Source organism: Lethenteron reissneri, chromosome 60, assembly GCF_015708825.2.
Source record: "Lethenteron reissneri isolate LAM-NWPU_2019-01 chromosome 60, ASM1570882v1, whole genome shotgun sequence".
Lineage (NCBI taxonomy): Eukaryota > Metazoa > Chordata > Hyperoartia > Petromyzontiformes > Petromyzontidae > Lethenteron > Lethenteron reissneri.
Window position 1 is genome coordinate 2067199 of NC_083838.1, and position 16732 is coordinate 2083930.

The 16732-nt window shown below is 58.5% G+C and overlaps 1 protein-coding gene across 1 annotated transcript; it reads left to right on the plus strand.

Moving 5' to 3' along the window:
- Positions 1-38: 38 nt before the first annotated feature.
- Positions 39-12833, plus strand: LOC133357933 (cadherin-13-like). Its single transcript, XM_061576122.1, has 8 exons — positions 39-219; positions 980-1123; positions 2022-2204; positions 3572-3834; positions 5903-6048; positions 7567-7872; positions 10744-11021; positions 12735-12833. The coding sequence occupies exons 1-7, from the start codon at positions 61-63 to the stop codon at positions 11016-11018; spliced, it is 1476 nt and encodes a 491-aa protein (XP_061432106.1). The 5' UTR covers positions 39-60; the 3' UTR covers positions 11019-11021; positions 12735-12833.
- Positions 12834-16732: the final 3899 nt, after the last annotated feature.

Consider the following 16732-nt stretch of genomic DNA (forward strand, 5'->3'; position numbering starts at 1 on the left):
CCCCCCCCCCCTGCACCCCCTCCGCGTGCGCAGGTCACCACGTGATCCACGTGGAGGCGGATGACCCGGACAACCCGGAGACGGGGAACGCGGAGCTTCGCTACTCGCTGGGGCCTCCGCGCCCGCCGCCCGCCAATCGCTCGGCCGTCAGCTTCGCCATCGACCCCCCTCCGTGGCGACATCACCACAACCTCTGACCCGCAGCTGCTCGACCGCGAGGTGCAGTGATTGGCGGGCCCGGCGGTCGCCCTTGGCGGCGATCGCGGCGGCAACGGGGGTGGCGACGGTGACGTAGCCTTGAGGGCCGTTGGAACGCCAAAACACCACCGCCACCACGATAAGGTTACGATCCTTCGGTGGGGGCTACGGTGAAGTAGAAAAAATAATTTGCCATTACCTTCTTCTTGGTTCTTTCGGTAAAGTCACGTAGAAGGGAAGTAATAAAATAATAAAAATAAAACATAATAAAATAATTCTCACGACGTTTCGGCCACAATGCAAGCAGCCGTCCTCAGGTGAAAACCAGGTCTGTCGAGGCGACAGCGTCTGAATGAAACAGCACAGACGGCTGCTTGCGTTGTGGCCGAAACGTCGTGAGAATTGTTTTGTTATGTTTAAATTTGTATTATTTTATTACTTCCCTTCTACGTGACTTTTCCGAAAGAACCAAGAAGATGAATCCCTGCAGTCACGAAAGCTTTAAATCGAAATTTGCCATTACCGTTAAGCGAAAAAAATGCGAGAAATAAAGTAAGAGCCGGTTGTCCCGCACAGATACAGAAGTGCGACGCGAACTCCACAACGGCCTTGCCCATTCCCGATGCCGACCTCACACACCGCGCAGATATTAACCAGGACGGTCCGCGCGGCCGTTCGCCGGGATCCGAACCGCGAACCCCCCCCACCCCCCCTCCTCCCAACACGCCGTGACAGCGTCCACCACGCCGTCACCCTGTCTCCCGACCCGCTCCGAGTGCAGGCGCTGGCCACGCTCACCTACGAGCTGGTGGTGAGCGTGTCGGACATGGCCGGCGGCGACTCGGGCCTGGTGAGGAGCAGCACGGTCACCGTCACCATCGCCGACATCAACGACAACCCACCCGTCTTCCACCCCACCACGCGGGTACTGGACCTTCACCCCCGGAGACACCCCGGGGACACCATGGGGACATCCCCTCCCCTCACACCGTCTCCTCCTCCTCCTCCTCCCGTCTCTCTCCCCATCTCCCGTCTCGTGTGTATCCCCTCGTCTCCCCGTCTCCTAGCTCACACCTTCTCCTGCTGTCTCTCCAGCGGCTCTGCCGTGGTGGCGAGGAGATGTTAACTACCTCGCCTGGTCTACAGGAGGTCGTGGGCTCGATCCCGACCCTGACGCCGGCTGCTGCTGTATATTTGGAGTCTGCGTGTCGCTCTCTCTCTCTTTCTCCCCGTGCTCACGTGGATTTTTTCTCAGGGTGCTCCGCTTTTTTCCCTGCACACGAATAGAATCGACGTCGCCACGCGTTTAGAGAATTTGGCCGCTGCTATGAAATTTCCACACGGTGACGATGATGACGATGATGATGATGATAAACCGCCGCTCCGTTGGGTTATCATTTGTGAGTGCAAGGCCACCCTTCCGAAAAAATAGTTACATCGTAGCTCAGCCGTGGGCCTTACCTGGTAAAATCTAATATATTTCGATTTAAAGCTTTCGTGACTGCAGGGATTCATCATCTTGGTTCTTTCGGTAAAGTCACGTGGAAGGGAAATAATAAAATAATAAAAATTCAACATAATAAAATATTACATTTCGATTTAAAGCTTTCGTGACTGCAGGGATTCATCTTCTTGCTTCTTTCGGTAAAGTCACGTAGAAGGGAAATAATAAAATAATAAAACATCATAAAACAATTCTCACGACGTTTCGGCCACAACGCAAGCAGCCGTCCTCAGGTGAAAACCAGGTCTGTCGGGGCGACAGCGTCAATACAGTTAATAGTTTAATAATTGTATCTCCCCCCTTGTCGCCCTCGGGGCAGTTCGAGGTGTCCGTGGAGGAGAACGTGGTGAGGCCGCTGCTGAACCTGACGGTGCGAGACGTGGACGAGCGTGGCAGCGCCAACTGGGAGGTCTCCTTTTCCATCATCAGCGGCGACACGGACGGCACCTTCAACGTGAGCACGCGGCCACACAGCAACCGTGGCATCCTCGGCCTGGCGCAGGTAACGCGGCTCACGCACCGCAACCGCCACCGCCACTACTACTACTCCAGCACCACCACCGCCACCTTCCCAGCACCAGCACCACCACCACCACAACCAACACCACTACCACCACCTTCCCAGCACCACGACCACCACCACTACCACCTCCCCCAGCACCACCACCACCACTCCAGCCCCACCACCACCAATTCCCCAGCACCACCACCACCACCACCTTTCCAGCACCACGACCACCACCACTACCACCTCCCCCACCACCACCACCACTCCAGCCCCACCACCACCAATTCCCCAGCACCACCACCACCACCACCTTTCCAGCACCACGACCACCACCACTACCACCTCCCCCAGCACCACCACCACCACTCCAGCCCCACCACCACCAATTCCCCAGCACCACCACCACCACCACCTTTCCAGCACCACGACCACCACCACTACCACCTCCCCAGCACCACCACCACCACTCCAGCCCCACCACCACCAATTCCCCAGCACCACCACCACCACCACCACCTTTCCAGCACCACGACCACCACCACTACCACCTCCCCCAGCACCACCACCACCACTCCAGCCCCACCACCACCAATTCCCCAGCACCACCACCACCACCACCTTTCCAGCACCACGACCACCACCACTACCACCTCCCCCACCACCACCACCACCACTCCAGCCCCACCACCACCAATTCCCCAGCACCACCACCACCACCACTTTTCCAGCACCACGACCACCACCACTACCACCTCCCCCACCACCACCACCGCCGCCTCCCCAGCACCACCACCACCACTCCAGCCCCACTAACACCACCTTCCCAGCACCACCACCACCAATTCCCTAGCACCACCTCTCCAGACCCACCACCTCAAGTTTCAAAGTTTCAAGTTTCATGTATTAGGTATAGCCCTGTGAGCCATTCGGCTCTTGAATCGGGTGCAACCGCAACAAACAAAAAAAACAAAAACATGAACAAGAAAACATCTTAAAGTGACTATGTGCAAACAGGAAATCCAAGAAAAGACAGCAAAATATTGCAGAAAAAGCACCGTACGCCAACCACCACGTCCCCACCACCACTACCTCCTCGAACACCACCACCACGCTCGCTAACACAGCACCACCACCACCAATTCCCCAGCACCACCACCACCACTATCACCTCCCCAGCACCACCACCGCCAATTCCCCAGGAACATCACCACCAATTCCCCAACACCATCACCACCACCTCCCCAACCACTACCACCTCTCCAGACCCACCACCTCCCCAACCACCACGTCCCCACTGCCACCACCACCACGCTCGCTAACACACCACCACACCACCACCCCGCCCCCCCCCCCCCCGCCAGCCGCTGGACTACGAGACGTGGCGCGTGCACGCGCTGCTGGTGCGCGCGGACAACCTGGCCCCGCTGGTACCCCATGTGCGCCTCCCCCACGCGTCGACCGCCACCATCGTGGTGTCGGTGCTGGACACCAACGAGGCGCCCGTGTTCCACCACGGGCCCAACGCCACGGTGGTGACGCACCTGCCGGAGGGCCTCCAGCCCGGCGCCGTGGTGGCGCGACTCAACGCCAGCGACCCCGACCTCGCGCAGCAGCAGACCGTGCGGTGAGGGTCGCGGGGAGGTGGCGGTTTTGGCGACGGTGGCGGTGGTGGTGGAGGTGGTGGTGGTGGAGATGGTGGTGGTGGAGGTGACGGTGGGAGGTGGTGGAGGTGGTGGCGGTGGTGGTGGTGGAGATGGTGGTGGAGGTGTAGATGGTGGTGGAGGTGGTGGAGATGGTGGTGGAGGTGGAGATGGTGGTGGAGGTGGTGGTGGTGGTGGTGGAGGTGGTGGTGGTGGAGGTGGAGGCGGTGGTGGAGGTGGTGGTGGTGGTGGTGGTGGCGGTGGGAGGTGGTGGAGGTGGTGGTGGAGGAGGTGGTGGTGGTGGTGGAGGTGGCGGTGGTGGCGGTGGTGGAGATGGCGGTGGAGGAGGTGGCGGTGGAGGTGGCGGTGGTGGCGGTGGTGGAGATGGCGGTGGAGGAGGTGGCGGTGGAGGTGGCGGTGGTGGAGGTGGTGGTGGTGGACGCGGTTGTGCGAGAGGGAGTGGCGGTGCTGGTGGGGAGCGGTGGTGTTAGGGGCCGTCCATAAATGACGTCACGCGATTTTGGACGATTTTTGACCCCACCCCCCCCTCGTCACACAAAGTCAGACCCCCCCCTCAAATATGACGTCACAAAGCTCTGCCCCCCCCCCCCCCCCAAATAAAACATGCTTCAAATCGCTTTAAACTATTGTCTTTGTAGTGCGTATTCAATGTGGCGCTGCACTCTGATGTTGGAGGAGAAAACATTTATTACAAAGTCTATTTAATTAAGCAGAACGTGTTGTCTATATTTATTTAAAGTTGCGCATTTTGCCGTGACGTCACATTTCTCAACCCCCCCCCCCTCGTCACACATCGTCACAAATGTCTGACCCCCCCCCCCCCCCTAGGTGCGTGACGTCATTTATGGACGGCCCCTAAGTGGTTAGCGTTGCGGCCCGAATTCGATTTCTCGGTCGCGGCCAACACCCCGGTGACGATTATCTGAACCCGTCCTGGGACTCCCCTAGGTCGACTCAGCCTGAAATGAGTATCTGCTGCGGTGTCTAAACATCGCTACTAGAGAGACATAGGCGGCCGGGCGTGGTGTTGGCCACCCACCCCCTCGTGTTCCGTTCCAGCCTTCATAGGTGCTGGCTAACAGCACTTGCCCCAACAGTCAGTTGAGGCCACACGGGGGATCTTTATCTTTGGTGGATGTGGTTGTATGAGAGCGGTGGTGGTGGTGGCAGTTGCGGTGGGGGTGGTGATGGCAATGATGGTTGTGGAGGTGATGGTGGTGGTAACGTCACATTATGTCTCACGGTAGCTCACGCTCTCTCTTGATATTATCGTGTCTCTCTCTTCGCCCTCGTGTCTCACTATTCTGTCTCTCTCCATCCCCGTGTCTCTCTCTCCATCCCCGTGTCTCTCCGCCCCCGTGTCTCTCTGTTCTGTGTCTCTTTCTCTCCGTGTCTCACTGGTCCGTGTCTCTCTCCCCGTGTCTCACTGGTCTATGTCTCTCTCCCCGTGTCTCTCTTCCCGTATCTCTCTCCGCCCCCGTGTCTCCATCCCCGTGTCTCTCTCCCCGTGTCTCTCTCTCCGTGTCTTTCCATCCCCGTGTCACTCTCCGTCCCCATGTGTCTCTCTCCCCGTGTCTCTCCCCCCGTGTCTCTCTCCCCGTGTCTCTTTCCGTGTCTCTCCATCCCCGTGTCTCTCTCTCCCCGTGTCTCTCTCTCTCCGTGTCTCTCCATCCCCGTGTCTCTCTCCGCCCCCGTGTGTCTCTCTCCCCGTGTCTCTCCCCCCGTGTCTCTCTCTCCGTTTCTCTCTCTCCGTGTCTCTCTCCCCGTGACTCTCTCTCCGTGTCTCTCTCCCCGTGTCTCACTGGTCCGTGTCTCTCTCCCCGTGTTTCTCCCCGTGTCTCTCTCCCCGTGTCTCTCTCCCCGTGTCTCTCCCCCCGTGTATCTCTCTCCGTGTCTCTCTCTCTCCCCGTGTCTCTCCCCGTGTCTCTCCATCCCCGTGTCTCTCTCCGTGTCTCTCCATCCCCGTGTCTCTCTCCGTGTCTCTCCATCCCCGTGTCTCTCTCCGCCCCCGTGTCTCTCTCCGCGCCGCAGCTACTCGGTGCTGAGCGACCCGGCGCGCTGGCTGCGCGTGGAGGCGCTCACCGGCGTCGTCACCACCACCGCTGTGCTCGACCGCGAGTCGGTGCACGTGAACCACGGCCACGACTACGAGGCCACGTTCCTCGCCTACGACAATGGCACGTGGGGGGGGGGTGCACGTGGGGGGGGGGGGACACGTGGTGGGGGGGAACGTGGGGGGGGGGGACACGTGGGGGGGAGGGCACGTGCGGGGGGGGGCACGTGGGGGGGGGGGGACACGTGGGGGGGGCACGTGGTGGGGGGGGACACACGTGATGGGGGGATACGTGGGGGGGGGCACACATGGAAGGGGGGGGGGCACGTGGTGGGGGGACACGTGGGGGGAGGCACGTGGTGGGAGGGACACGTGGTGGGGGGACACGTGGGGGGGGCACGTGGTGGGGGGGGGGGACACATGGGGGGGACACACGTGATGGGGGGGGGGGATACGTGGTGGGGGGACACGTGGGGGGGGGGGCACGTGGTGGGGGGGGACACGTGGGGGGGCACGTGGGGGGGGGGCACGTGGTGAAGGGGACACGTGGTGGGGGGGGCACGTGGTGGGGGGGGGCACGTGGGGGGGACACATGGGGGGGCACTGGGTGGGGGCACGGGGGGGGGCACGGGGTGGGGGCACGGGGGGGGGCGGGACACGTGGGGGGGGCACGGGGTGGGGGCACGGGGGGGCACGTGGAGTGGGGGGCACGTGGGAGATGGCACGGGGGGGGACATGTGGGGGGGGCAGGTGGGGTGCGGGGGTCACGGGGGAGACACGGGCACATGGAGGCATGGGGACGCAGGGACGCGAGGTTGCGAGCAGCAACATCGGAGTCACCCTGACTGCAGTTGTCACCACCACCACCTCAATCACCACCACCACCACCTCAATCACCAGTCACCACCACCTCAATCACCACCACCACAACCACCACCACAACCACCACCACAACCACCACCTCAATCACCACCACCTCAATCACCACCACCACCACCACCTCAATCACCACCACCACCTCCACCTCAATCTCCACCACCACCACCACCTCAATCACCACCACCACCACCACCACCTCAATCACCAGTCACCACCACCTCAATCACCACCACCACAACCACCACCACAACCACCACCTCAATCACCACCACCTCAATCACCACCACCACCACCTCAATCACCACCACCACCTCCACCTCAATCTCCACCACCACCACCACCACCTCAATCACCACCACCACCACCTCAATCACCAGTCACCACCACCTCAATCACCACCACCACAACCACCACCACAACCACCACCACAACCACCACCACAACCACCACCTCAATCACCACCACCTCAATCACCACCACCACCACCACCTCAATCACCACCACCACCACCTCCACCTCAATCTCCACCACCACCACCACCTCAATCACCACCACCACCTCAATCACCACCACATCAATCAATAACCACCACCAACCTCCTCCATCACCACCACCACCTCAATTCAATAACCACCCCCAACTCCTCAATCATCACCACAACCACCTCAATGACCACCCCCAACTCCTCAATCAATTACCACCTCCTCAATAATCACCCGCCCCCCACCCCCCGCTCCCCCCCCCGCCCACCCCCCACCACCAGGCCACCCGCCGGCTTCATCCACGGCCACGCTGTTGCTGCGTCTCTCCGACGAGAACGACCACGCGCCGGCGGTGACTCCGGCGTGGGCGTTCGCGTGCACGGGGCGCGGAGCGCTCGCCAACCGCTCCCTCGCCACCCTCGTCGCTTCTGACCCCCACGACCTCCCGGGCAACGCGGGGCCCTTCACCTTCCGGCTGGGCCACCGCGCGCAGAGCCCGGGGCCCGCACAGCGCCTGCTCGCACTCCTCGGGGTGCCCACCGAGGAGGAGAAGCTGCGCCTAAGCTGGCGGCTCGACGTCATCAACGGTGAGGTGGCGGTGGTGGTGGTAGAGGTGGCGATGGTGGTGGTGATGGTGGAGGTGTTGGTGATGGTGGTAGAGGTGGTGGTGGAGGTGGTGGTAGAGGTGGTGGTGGAGGTGGTAGAGGTGGTGGTGGTGATGATGGTGGTAGAGGTGGTGGTGGTGGTGGCAGTAGAGGTGGTGGTGATGGTGGTGGTGGTAGAGGTGGTGGCGGTGATGGTGGTAGAGGTGGTGGCGGTAGAGGTGGAGGTGGTGGCGGTGGTGGAGGTGGTGATGGTGGTAGAGGTGATCATGATGGTGGTGATGGTGGTGGTGATGGTAGAGGTGGTGGTGGTGATGGTGGTAGAGGTGATGATGATGGTGGTGGTGGTAGAGGTGGTGGCGGTGATGGTAGAGGTGGTGGTGGTGGTGGTAGAGGTGATGATGATGGTGGTGATGGTGGTGGTGATGGTAGAGGTGGTGGTGGTGATGGTGGTAGAGGTGATGATGATGGTGGTGGTAGAGGTGGTGGCGGTGATGGTAGAGGTGGTGGCGGTGATGGTGGTAGAGGTGGTGATGATGGTAGAGCTGGTGATGATGTTTGGGGATGTGGTGACGGTTGTTGAAATGGTGATGGTGGTGATGGCAGTGATGGTGGCGGTTGTTCAAGTGGTGGTTTTGGTGATGGTAGAGGTGGTGGCCTATGATACCATCAGTAGGCCTGGACTCTGGGTTGGAGTTTGCGTGTCTCTCTCTCTCACCATCATCATCACGGTGGCTAGGAGATGTTAACTGCCTCTACTCGTATACAGGAAGTCGTGGGTTCGATCCCGACCCTGACGCCTGCTGTATGTTTGGAGTTTGCGTGTCTCTCACTCTCATCATCGTCATGACGGTGGCTAGGAGATGTTATCTGCCTCTTCTCGTATACAGGATGTCGTGGGTTCGATCCCGATCCTGACGCCTGCTGTATGTTTGGAGTTTGCGTGTCTCTCTCACTCTCACCATCATCATCGTCATCACGGTGGCTAGGAGATGTTAACTGCCTCTCCTCGTATACAGGAGGTCGTGGGTTCGATCCCGATCTTGACGCCTGCTGTATGTTTGGAGTTTGCGTGTCTCTCTCTCACTCTCACCATCATCATCGTCATCACGGTGGCTAGGAGATGTTAACTGCCTCTCCTCGTATACAGGAGGTCGTGGGTTCGATCCCGACCCTGACGCCTGCTGTATGTTTGGAGTTTGCGTGTCTCTCTCTCATCACGGTGGATAGATGTTAACTACCTCGCCTGGTGCACAGGAGGTCGTGGGTTCGCGTGTCTCTCTCTCCCCTTGGGATTTTCTCTGTCTCTCTCTCCGCGTCCTCCTGATTTTTGACCCTCCACATTGGAGACACGCCCGCTTAGATTATGTCGATTACTTGACTGCTGTGAAATTCCACACGATGACGAAAAGCCAAACCTTCGCTTGGCAGCTGTCATTCGTGATTGCCAGGTCGCTTCTGAAAAAAAAACTAACAGCTCAGTGGGCAGTGCTTGTTAAGAAAACAACTATCTTAGTCTTCTTGGTTCTTTCGGTAAAGTCACGTAGAAGGGAAGTAATAAAATAATAAAAATACAACATAATAAAATTATTTTATAAAATTATTTTATTATGTTTTATTTTTATTATTTTAAACATAATAAAATTATTTTATAAAATTATTTTATCATGTTTTATTTTTATTATTTTATTACTTCCCTTCTACGTGACTTTACCGAAAAAACCAAGAAGATGAATCCCTGCAGTCACGAAAGCTTTAAATAGAAACTATCTTAGTTTTGATAATGGGGTTTTCCCCTTTTTTTCTGGCAGCAAAACCGATGTTAAGTTTCGATTTAAAGCTTCCGTGACTGCAGGGATTCATCTTCTTGGTTCTTTCGGTAAAGTCACGTAGAAGGGGAATAATAAAATAATGAAAATCAAACATAATAAAATAATTAAAATAATAAAATACAATTCTCACGACGTTTCGGCCACAGCGCAAGCAGCCGTCCTCAGGTGAAGAACAGGGCTGTCTTTCCGACATGAACTCGTTCATTGAGACGCTGTATTTCCGACAGCCCTGTTCTTCACCTGAGGACGGCTGCTTGCGTTGTGGCCGAAACGTCGTGAGAATTGTATTATTTTTATTATGTTTGATTTTTATTATTTTATTATTCCCCTTCTACATGACTTTACCGAAAGAACCAAGAAGATGAATCCCTGCAGTCACGAAAGCTTTAAGCACAAAGACAATACCACTATCAGAGTCATGAGAGTTCGGGGTGAGCATCTTCATCATGGGACCTATCTTAGCTTGATTAGCATATACGTTGGAGTGATGTGTTTACCTTTGCTATACTTTGTGTGTTTGTGTTCTGTTTGTTGTTGTGACGTTCTGAGCACGTGACCTGACTGGACATCTGTGAAAACATAGCTTCACAGCTCATCGGATTCCTCCTCCTGAATGAATAAAGATCTCCCGCTCCTCCCTCCTCTAACCACCTCACTCCTCATACACCCTCCACCTCCTTTCTCCTTCACCTCCTCCCTCCCTCCTCCTCCTCCTCTCTATCCCCCTCCCCCCTCCTCCTCCCCCCTCCTCCCCTCCCACCCCCTCCCCTCCTCCCACCCCCCCCCCATCCCCCTCACCCCTCCTCCTCCTACCCCCTCCTCCATCTCCCCCATCCCCCTCCCCCCTCCTCCTCCCTTCTCCCCTCCTCTCCTCTCCCCTCCTACTCCTTCCTCCTCCTCGCCCACCCCCTCCCCCTCCCTCCTCCTCCTCTCTTCCCACCTCCTCCTCCCTCCCCTCCCTCCTCCACCTCCCACCACCACCCCCACCTCCTCCCACCTCCCTCCCCCCTCCCCCGACACGCAGAGACGCACGCCGACCTGGTGTCGCTCCACGAGGTGGCCCGGGGCGAGCACCTCGTGCCCGTCAGCGTGGCCGACTCGGGCCGCCCGCCCCAGACCACGCTGCTCGTGTTCAACGCCTCCGTGTGCTCCTGCTCGACCCGCTCGGGCGGCACGGCGCAGCCCCTCGACTGCAGCTCGGGGGCCCCGGGCGGACCACCGCGGAGGCTCCGCGCCGAGGGGGTCGCGGCGGCGGCGGCGCTCGTTGTGATCGCGCTCTTCGCCCAGGGCGCGTGGTGACAGGTGGGCTGGCTCACTGGCTCACTGGCTCACTGGCTCGGGGGGGGAGGGGAGTCGGGGGGGGGAGTCGTGAGGCTCCCGGCGAGAGCCGTAGACTCGCATAGGGAGTCGTAGACTCACCCCCCCCCCCCCAGGACCCCCCTCCCCACCCACACCCCCCACTCGCACCCCCCTGTGCGGGGAGTGTTTCAACATTGATACAGCCGCACACACAGACACACACACGTACATACACACAGACACACACACGTACATACACACAGACACGCACATACACACACACACACGTGCATACACATACACACACGTACATACACACACACGTGCATACACACACACATACACACACACGTACATACACACAGACACACACGTACATACACACACGTACATACACACAGACACACACGTACATACACACAAACACACACGTACATACACACAGACACACACGTACATACACACAGACACACACGTACATACACACACGCGCACACACACACGTACACAGACACACACGTACATACACACACGTACACACACACGTACATAAACACAGACACACGCGCACACACGCACACACATACACGCGCACACACGCACACACGCACACACACACGCATACACGCGCACACACGCACACGCACGCACACACACGCACACACACGCTCACACACACGCAGACGCTCGATATAGCCTACACAAGTTCACGCACGCACACAATGAGCCTCTGTAAGCCCTCCACACACACACAAAGTCACGTCGAAGTCCACACCCCACGTGACAAATACACAAGATCTCCCCCGTGTAGCCTGAACTGACTTTAGGGGCAAGTGCTGCTAGCGAGGGTCGCAGACTCGCACAGAGACCCATAGACTCACACAGAGACCCACAGACTCGCACAGAGACCCACAGACTCGCACAGAGACCCACAGACTCGCACAGAGACCCACAGACTCACACAGAGACCCACAGACTCACACAGAGACCCACAGACTCACACAGAGACCCACAGACTCACACAGAGACCCACAGACTCGCACAGAGACCCACAGACTCACACAGAGACCCACAGACTCACACAGAGACCCACAGACTCACACAGAGACCCACAGACTCACACAGAGACCCACAGACTCACACAGAGACCCACAGACTCACACAGAGACCCACAGACTCGCACAGAGACCCACAGACTCGCACAGAGACCCACAGACTCGCACAGAGACCCACAGACTCACACAGAGACCCACAGACTCACACAGAGACCCACAGACTCGCACAGAGACCCACAGACTCACACAGAGACCCACAGACTCACACAGAGACCCACAGACTCGCACATAGACCCACAGACTCGCACAGAGACCCACAGACTCACACAGAGACCCACAGACTCACACAGAGACCCACAGACTCGCACAGAGATCCACAGACTCGCACAGAGACCCACAGACTCGCACAGAGACCCACAGACTCGCACAGAGACCCACAGACTCGCACAGAGACCCACAGACTCACACAGAGACCCACAGACTCACACAGAGACCCACAGACTCGCACAGAGACCCACAGACTCGCATAGAGACCCATAGACTCACATACAGAGCCATATAATCGCATAGAGAGCCATAGACTCACATATAGACCCACAGACTCGCACAGCGAGTCGATGTAACTGCCTCTCGTCTCCCCCCCCTCTCGTCCCGCCTGCAGGTCGGTGAGTTCCCAAGCTCCGGGTCGCAGCTCAGTTCCGACGGAAATCAAAGACCTCGTGAACACGGGCTCACCCCCCCCCCACCACCCCCCCCACCACCACCACCCCCACCACGACCCCTACAACACCCCCACCACCACCACCCCCACCCCCCCAACACCCCCCCCACCACCACCACCACCCCCGCCCCCACCCCCCCCAACACCCTCCCACCACCACCACCCCCGCCCCCACCCTCCCCAACACCCCCCCCCACCCCCCCAACACCCCCCCCCCCACCACCACCACCCCCACCACGGAGGGGGAGCAGACCGCGCTCCGCGGTGCAGCCAGAGATGTACATACGGCACGAGCCCCCCCCCCACTACCCCATGCGCCCCCGCCCCCCCCACCCCCCCGTGCCCCCCCCCCCGCCACGCTCTCCCACGGCGCCAGCTTGGCAGCTTGGGGTCACGTGGGGAGTGTTTCACCATTGCTACCGCTGAGAACGCACACATGCACACACACATACGCACGCACACACACACGCGCACACACACACACACGTGCACACACACACACACTCGATATAGCCCACACATGTACACACACACTCGCACACACACACACACGCGCACACTCGCACACACACGCACGCACACACACACACGCGCACACTCGCACACACACGCACGCGCACACACTCGATATAGCCCACACATGTACACACACACGCACAATGAGCCTCTGTAAGCCCTACAGACACACACACAAAGTCACGTCCAAGTCCACACCCCACGTGACAAATACAAAGATCCCCCCTATAGCCTGAACTGACTTTAGGGGCAAGTGCTGCTAGCGAGTAGCAGCAGCAGCGCCTAGGGGGGGGGGGGCAGCACCACGCCCGGCCGCCTTTGTCTTCCCTAGCGTCGACGTTTGCGACGCACCACACCGGGATCACCACTGCATCATCACCACAGCATCACCACTGCATCATCACCACAGCATCACCACAGCATCATCACAGCATCACCACAGCATCATCACAGCATCACCACATCACCACCACAGCATCACCACTGCATCGCCACTGCATCACCACATCACCACCACAACATCGCCACAGCATCACCACTGCATCACCACTGCATCATCACAGCATCATCACAGCATCACCACTGCATCACCACTGCATCACCACATCACCACCACAGCATCATCACAGCATCACCACTGCATCGCCACAACATCGCCACAGCATCACCACTGCATCACCACAGCATCACCACTGCATCACCACAGCATCACCACTGCATCATCACTGCATCACCACAGCATCATCACAGCATCACCACTGCATCACCACTGCATCACCACTGCATCATCACTGCATCACCACTGCATCACCACAGCATCATCACAGCATCGCCACAGCATCACCACTGCATCATCACTGCATCACCACAGCATCACCACAGCATCACCACTGCATCACCACTGCATCACCACTGCATCACCACAGCATCATCACAGCATCACCACAGCATCACCACATCACCACCACATCACCACCACAACATCCCCACAGCATCACCACTGCATCACCACAGCATCATCACAGCATCATCACAGCATCACCACAGCATCACCACATCACCACCACAGCATCACCACTGCATCACGACTGCATCACCACAGCATCACCACAGCATCATCACAGCATCACCACTGCATCGCCACAACATCACCACTGCATCACCACAGCATCACCACAGCATCACCACTGCATCACCACAGCATCACCACAGCAGACTGCTGCTGTTGGGGCAAGTGCCGCCTACGAGGGCTGCCACGTGTACAAAGTGGCACGCGCACAACAAGAACGACGCATGGGCACGCGCCCATCCGCCGCGGGACACCGAGTCTCCACGTGGCTATCGTCTTCCCCCCCCCGCTCGCCTCCCCGCTCGCCCCCCGCTCGTTTTGCCAGGGAGAGCTTCACCAAAATCTCGAGAGAGGGGGGGGGGGGGTCTCTGGCAAGCTTTCGCGGCGGTCGAGTGGGGCCGGGGGGGTGTCCCGATGTCGCTGAATATTTTTTTCAGAATCTTTGGGGGGCTCCCAACGTCCACTGCGAGCGAAGCTGCATTGATGCCGCAAGATTAATCGGGGGGAGGGGGGGGCAGCCTGCCGGGTTCGAACCGCCAACTGTTAGGCAGCATCACGCGGCCAATGGTGAGGCAGCGTCACTCAGCCAATGGTGAGGCAGCGTCACTCAGCCAATGGTGAGGCAGCGTCACTCAGCCAATGGTGAGGCAGCGTCACTCAGCCAATGGTGAGGCAGCGTCACTCGGCCAATGGTGAGGCAGCGTCACGCAGCCAATGGTGAGGCAGCGTCACTCAGCCAATGGTGAGGCAGCGTCACTCAGCCAATGGTGAGGCAGCGTCACTCAGCCAATGGTGAGGCAGCGTCACTCGGCCAATGGTGAGGCAGCGTCACTCAGCCAATGGTGAGGCAGCGTCACTCAGCCAATGGTGAGGCAGCGTCACGCAGCCAATGGTGAGGCAGCGTCACGCAGCCAATGGTGAGGCAGCGTCACTCAGCCAATGGTGAGGCAGCGTCACTCAGCCAATGGTGAGGCAGCGTCACTCAGCCAATGGTGAGGCAGCGTCACTCAGCCAATGGTGAGGCAGCGTCACGCAGCCAATGGTGAGGCAGCGTCACTCAGCCAATGGTGAGGCAGCATCACTCAGCCAATGGTGAGGCAGCATCACTCAGCCAATGGTGAGGCAGCGTCACTCAGCCAATGGTGAGGCAGCATCACGCGGCCAATGGTGAGGCAGCGTCACTCAGCCAATGGTGAGGCAGCGTCACTCAGCCAATGGTGAGGCAGCGTCACTCAGCCAATGGTGAGGCAGCGTCACGCAGCCAATGGTGAGGCCGCGTCACTCAGCCAATGGTGAGGCAGCATCACTCAGCCAATGGTGAGGCAGCGTCACTCAGCCAATGGTGAGGCAGCGTCACTCAGCCAATGGTGAGGCAGCGTCACTCAGCCAATGGTGAGGCAGCGTCACTCAGCCAATGGTGAGGCAGCGTCACTCAGCCAATGGTGAGGCAGCATCACGCGGCCAATCGGGAGGCCGCGTCACGCCGCCCCCCTCGCTCTCCCCCCTCCCCATGCATCCAGGTGATTTCGAGGAGACGCTGTGAAGACAAAACGGCCGGTGACTTGCGACGGCGCGTCGCCGGCCACCGTCAAACGCGAGAAAAACTTCGTGGCGGCTGAGGACCCCCCCCCCCCGCCCCCCCAACTCGCGACAAACTCCTCCGCCCTCCGCTCGGAAAGGGGCCTTCCCATTACCCCGGCCGGCACCGCCGCCGCCGTGCCGTTATTCGACCACGGCGTCCGGCGTTTCGCACCGAAAGCGCTCCTTATCTAAGCCACGGTGGCAAGGAGATGTTAACTCCCTCGCCTGGTGTACAGGAGGTCGCGGGTTGTATCCCGACGCCTGACGCCCGCTGCTGTATATTTGCAGTTTGCGTGTCGCCTTCGATCTCTCCGTGGTCGCGTGGATCTTTCTCCGGGCCCTCCGGTTTCTTTTTTCCCTCGGCCGTTCAGAATGAACGTCCCGCGCTTAAAAGAGTATTCGGCCCAAGAGAAATGTCCACGCGACGCCGGCGACGACGACGATGAAGAGCCACTTCTCGTCGCGCTATTGTTCGGGATAGCCGGGGGTCACTTCTGCGAAAGAGCTACGTGGTTCAGTGGGGCCTTACCTGGTCAAATAAAAAATTAACCCGTAAAAACAAAGTTTTTCACTATAAATCCTTTATATGCGTGGCATCGGTTTTAGTTTATTATTCATTTCTGTTTTTGTTGAGTTTCATTTTTATCACATTGGTATTTTAAATTAAATACGAATTTTTTTTTTCCTAAAAAGTGGAAAATTTTGAAAATATTTTTGCACGAAAATAAATTGTCACGCACAACGAGTCTGTGTGCAAAATAGTCAGCTCGAT

Coding starts and splice junctions, on each gene's coding strand:
- LOC133357933 (XM_061576122.1), top strand. CDS start 61: ATGACCCGGACAACCCGGAGACGGGGAACGCGGAGCTTCGCTACTCGC. Junction 1,124..2,021: donor TCTTCCACCCCACCACGCGG/GTACTGGACCTT, acceptor CCCTCGGGGCAG/TTCGAGGTGTCCGTGGAGGA. Junction 6,049..7,566: donor GTTCCTCGCCTACGACAATG/GCACGTGGGGGG, acceptor CCCCACCACCAG/GCCACCCGCCGGCTTCATCC.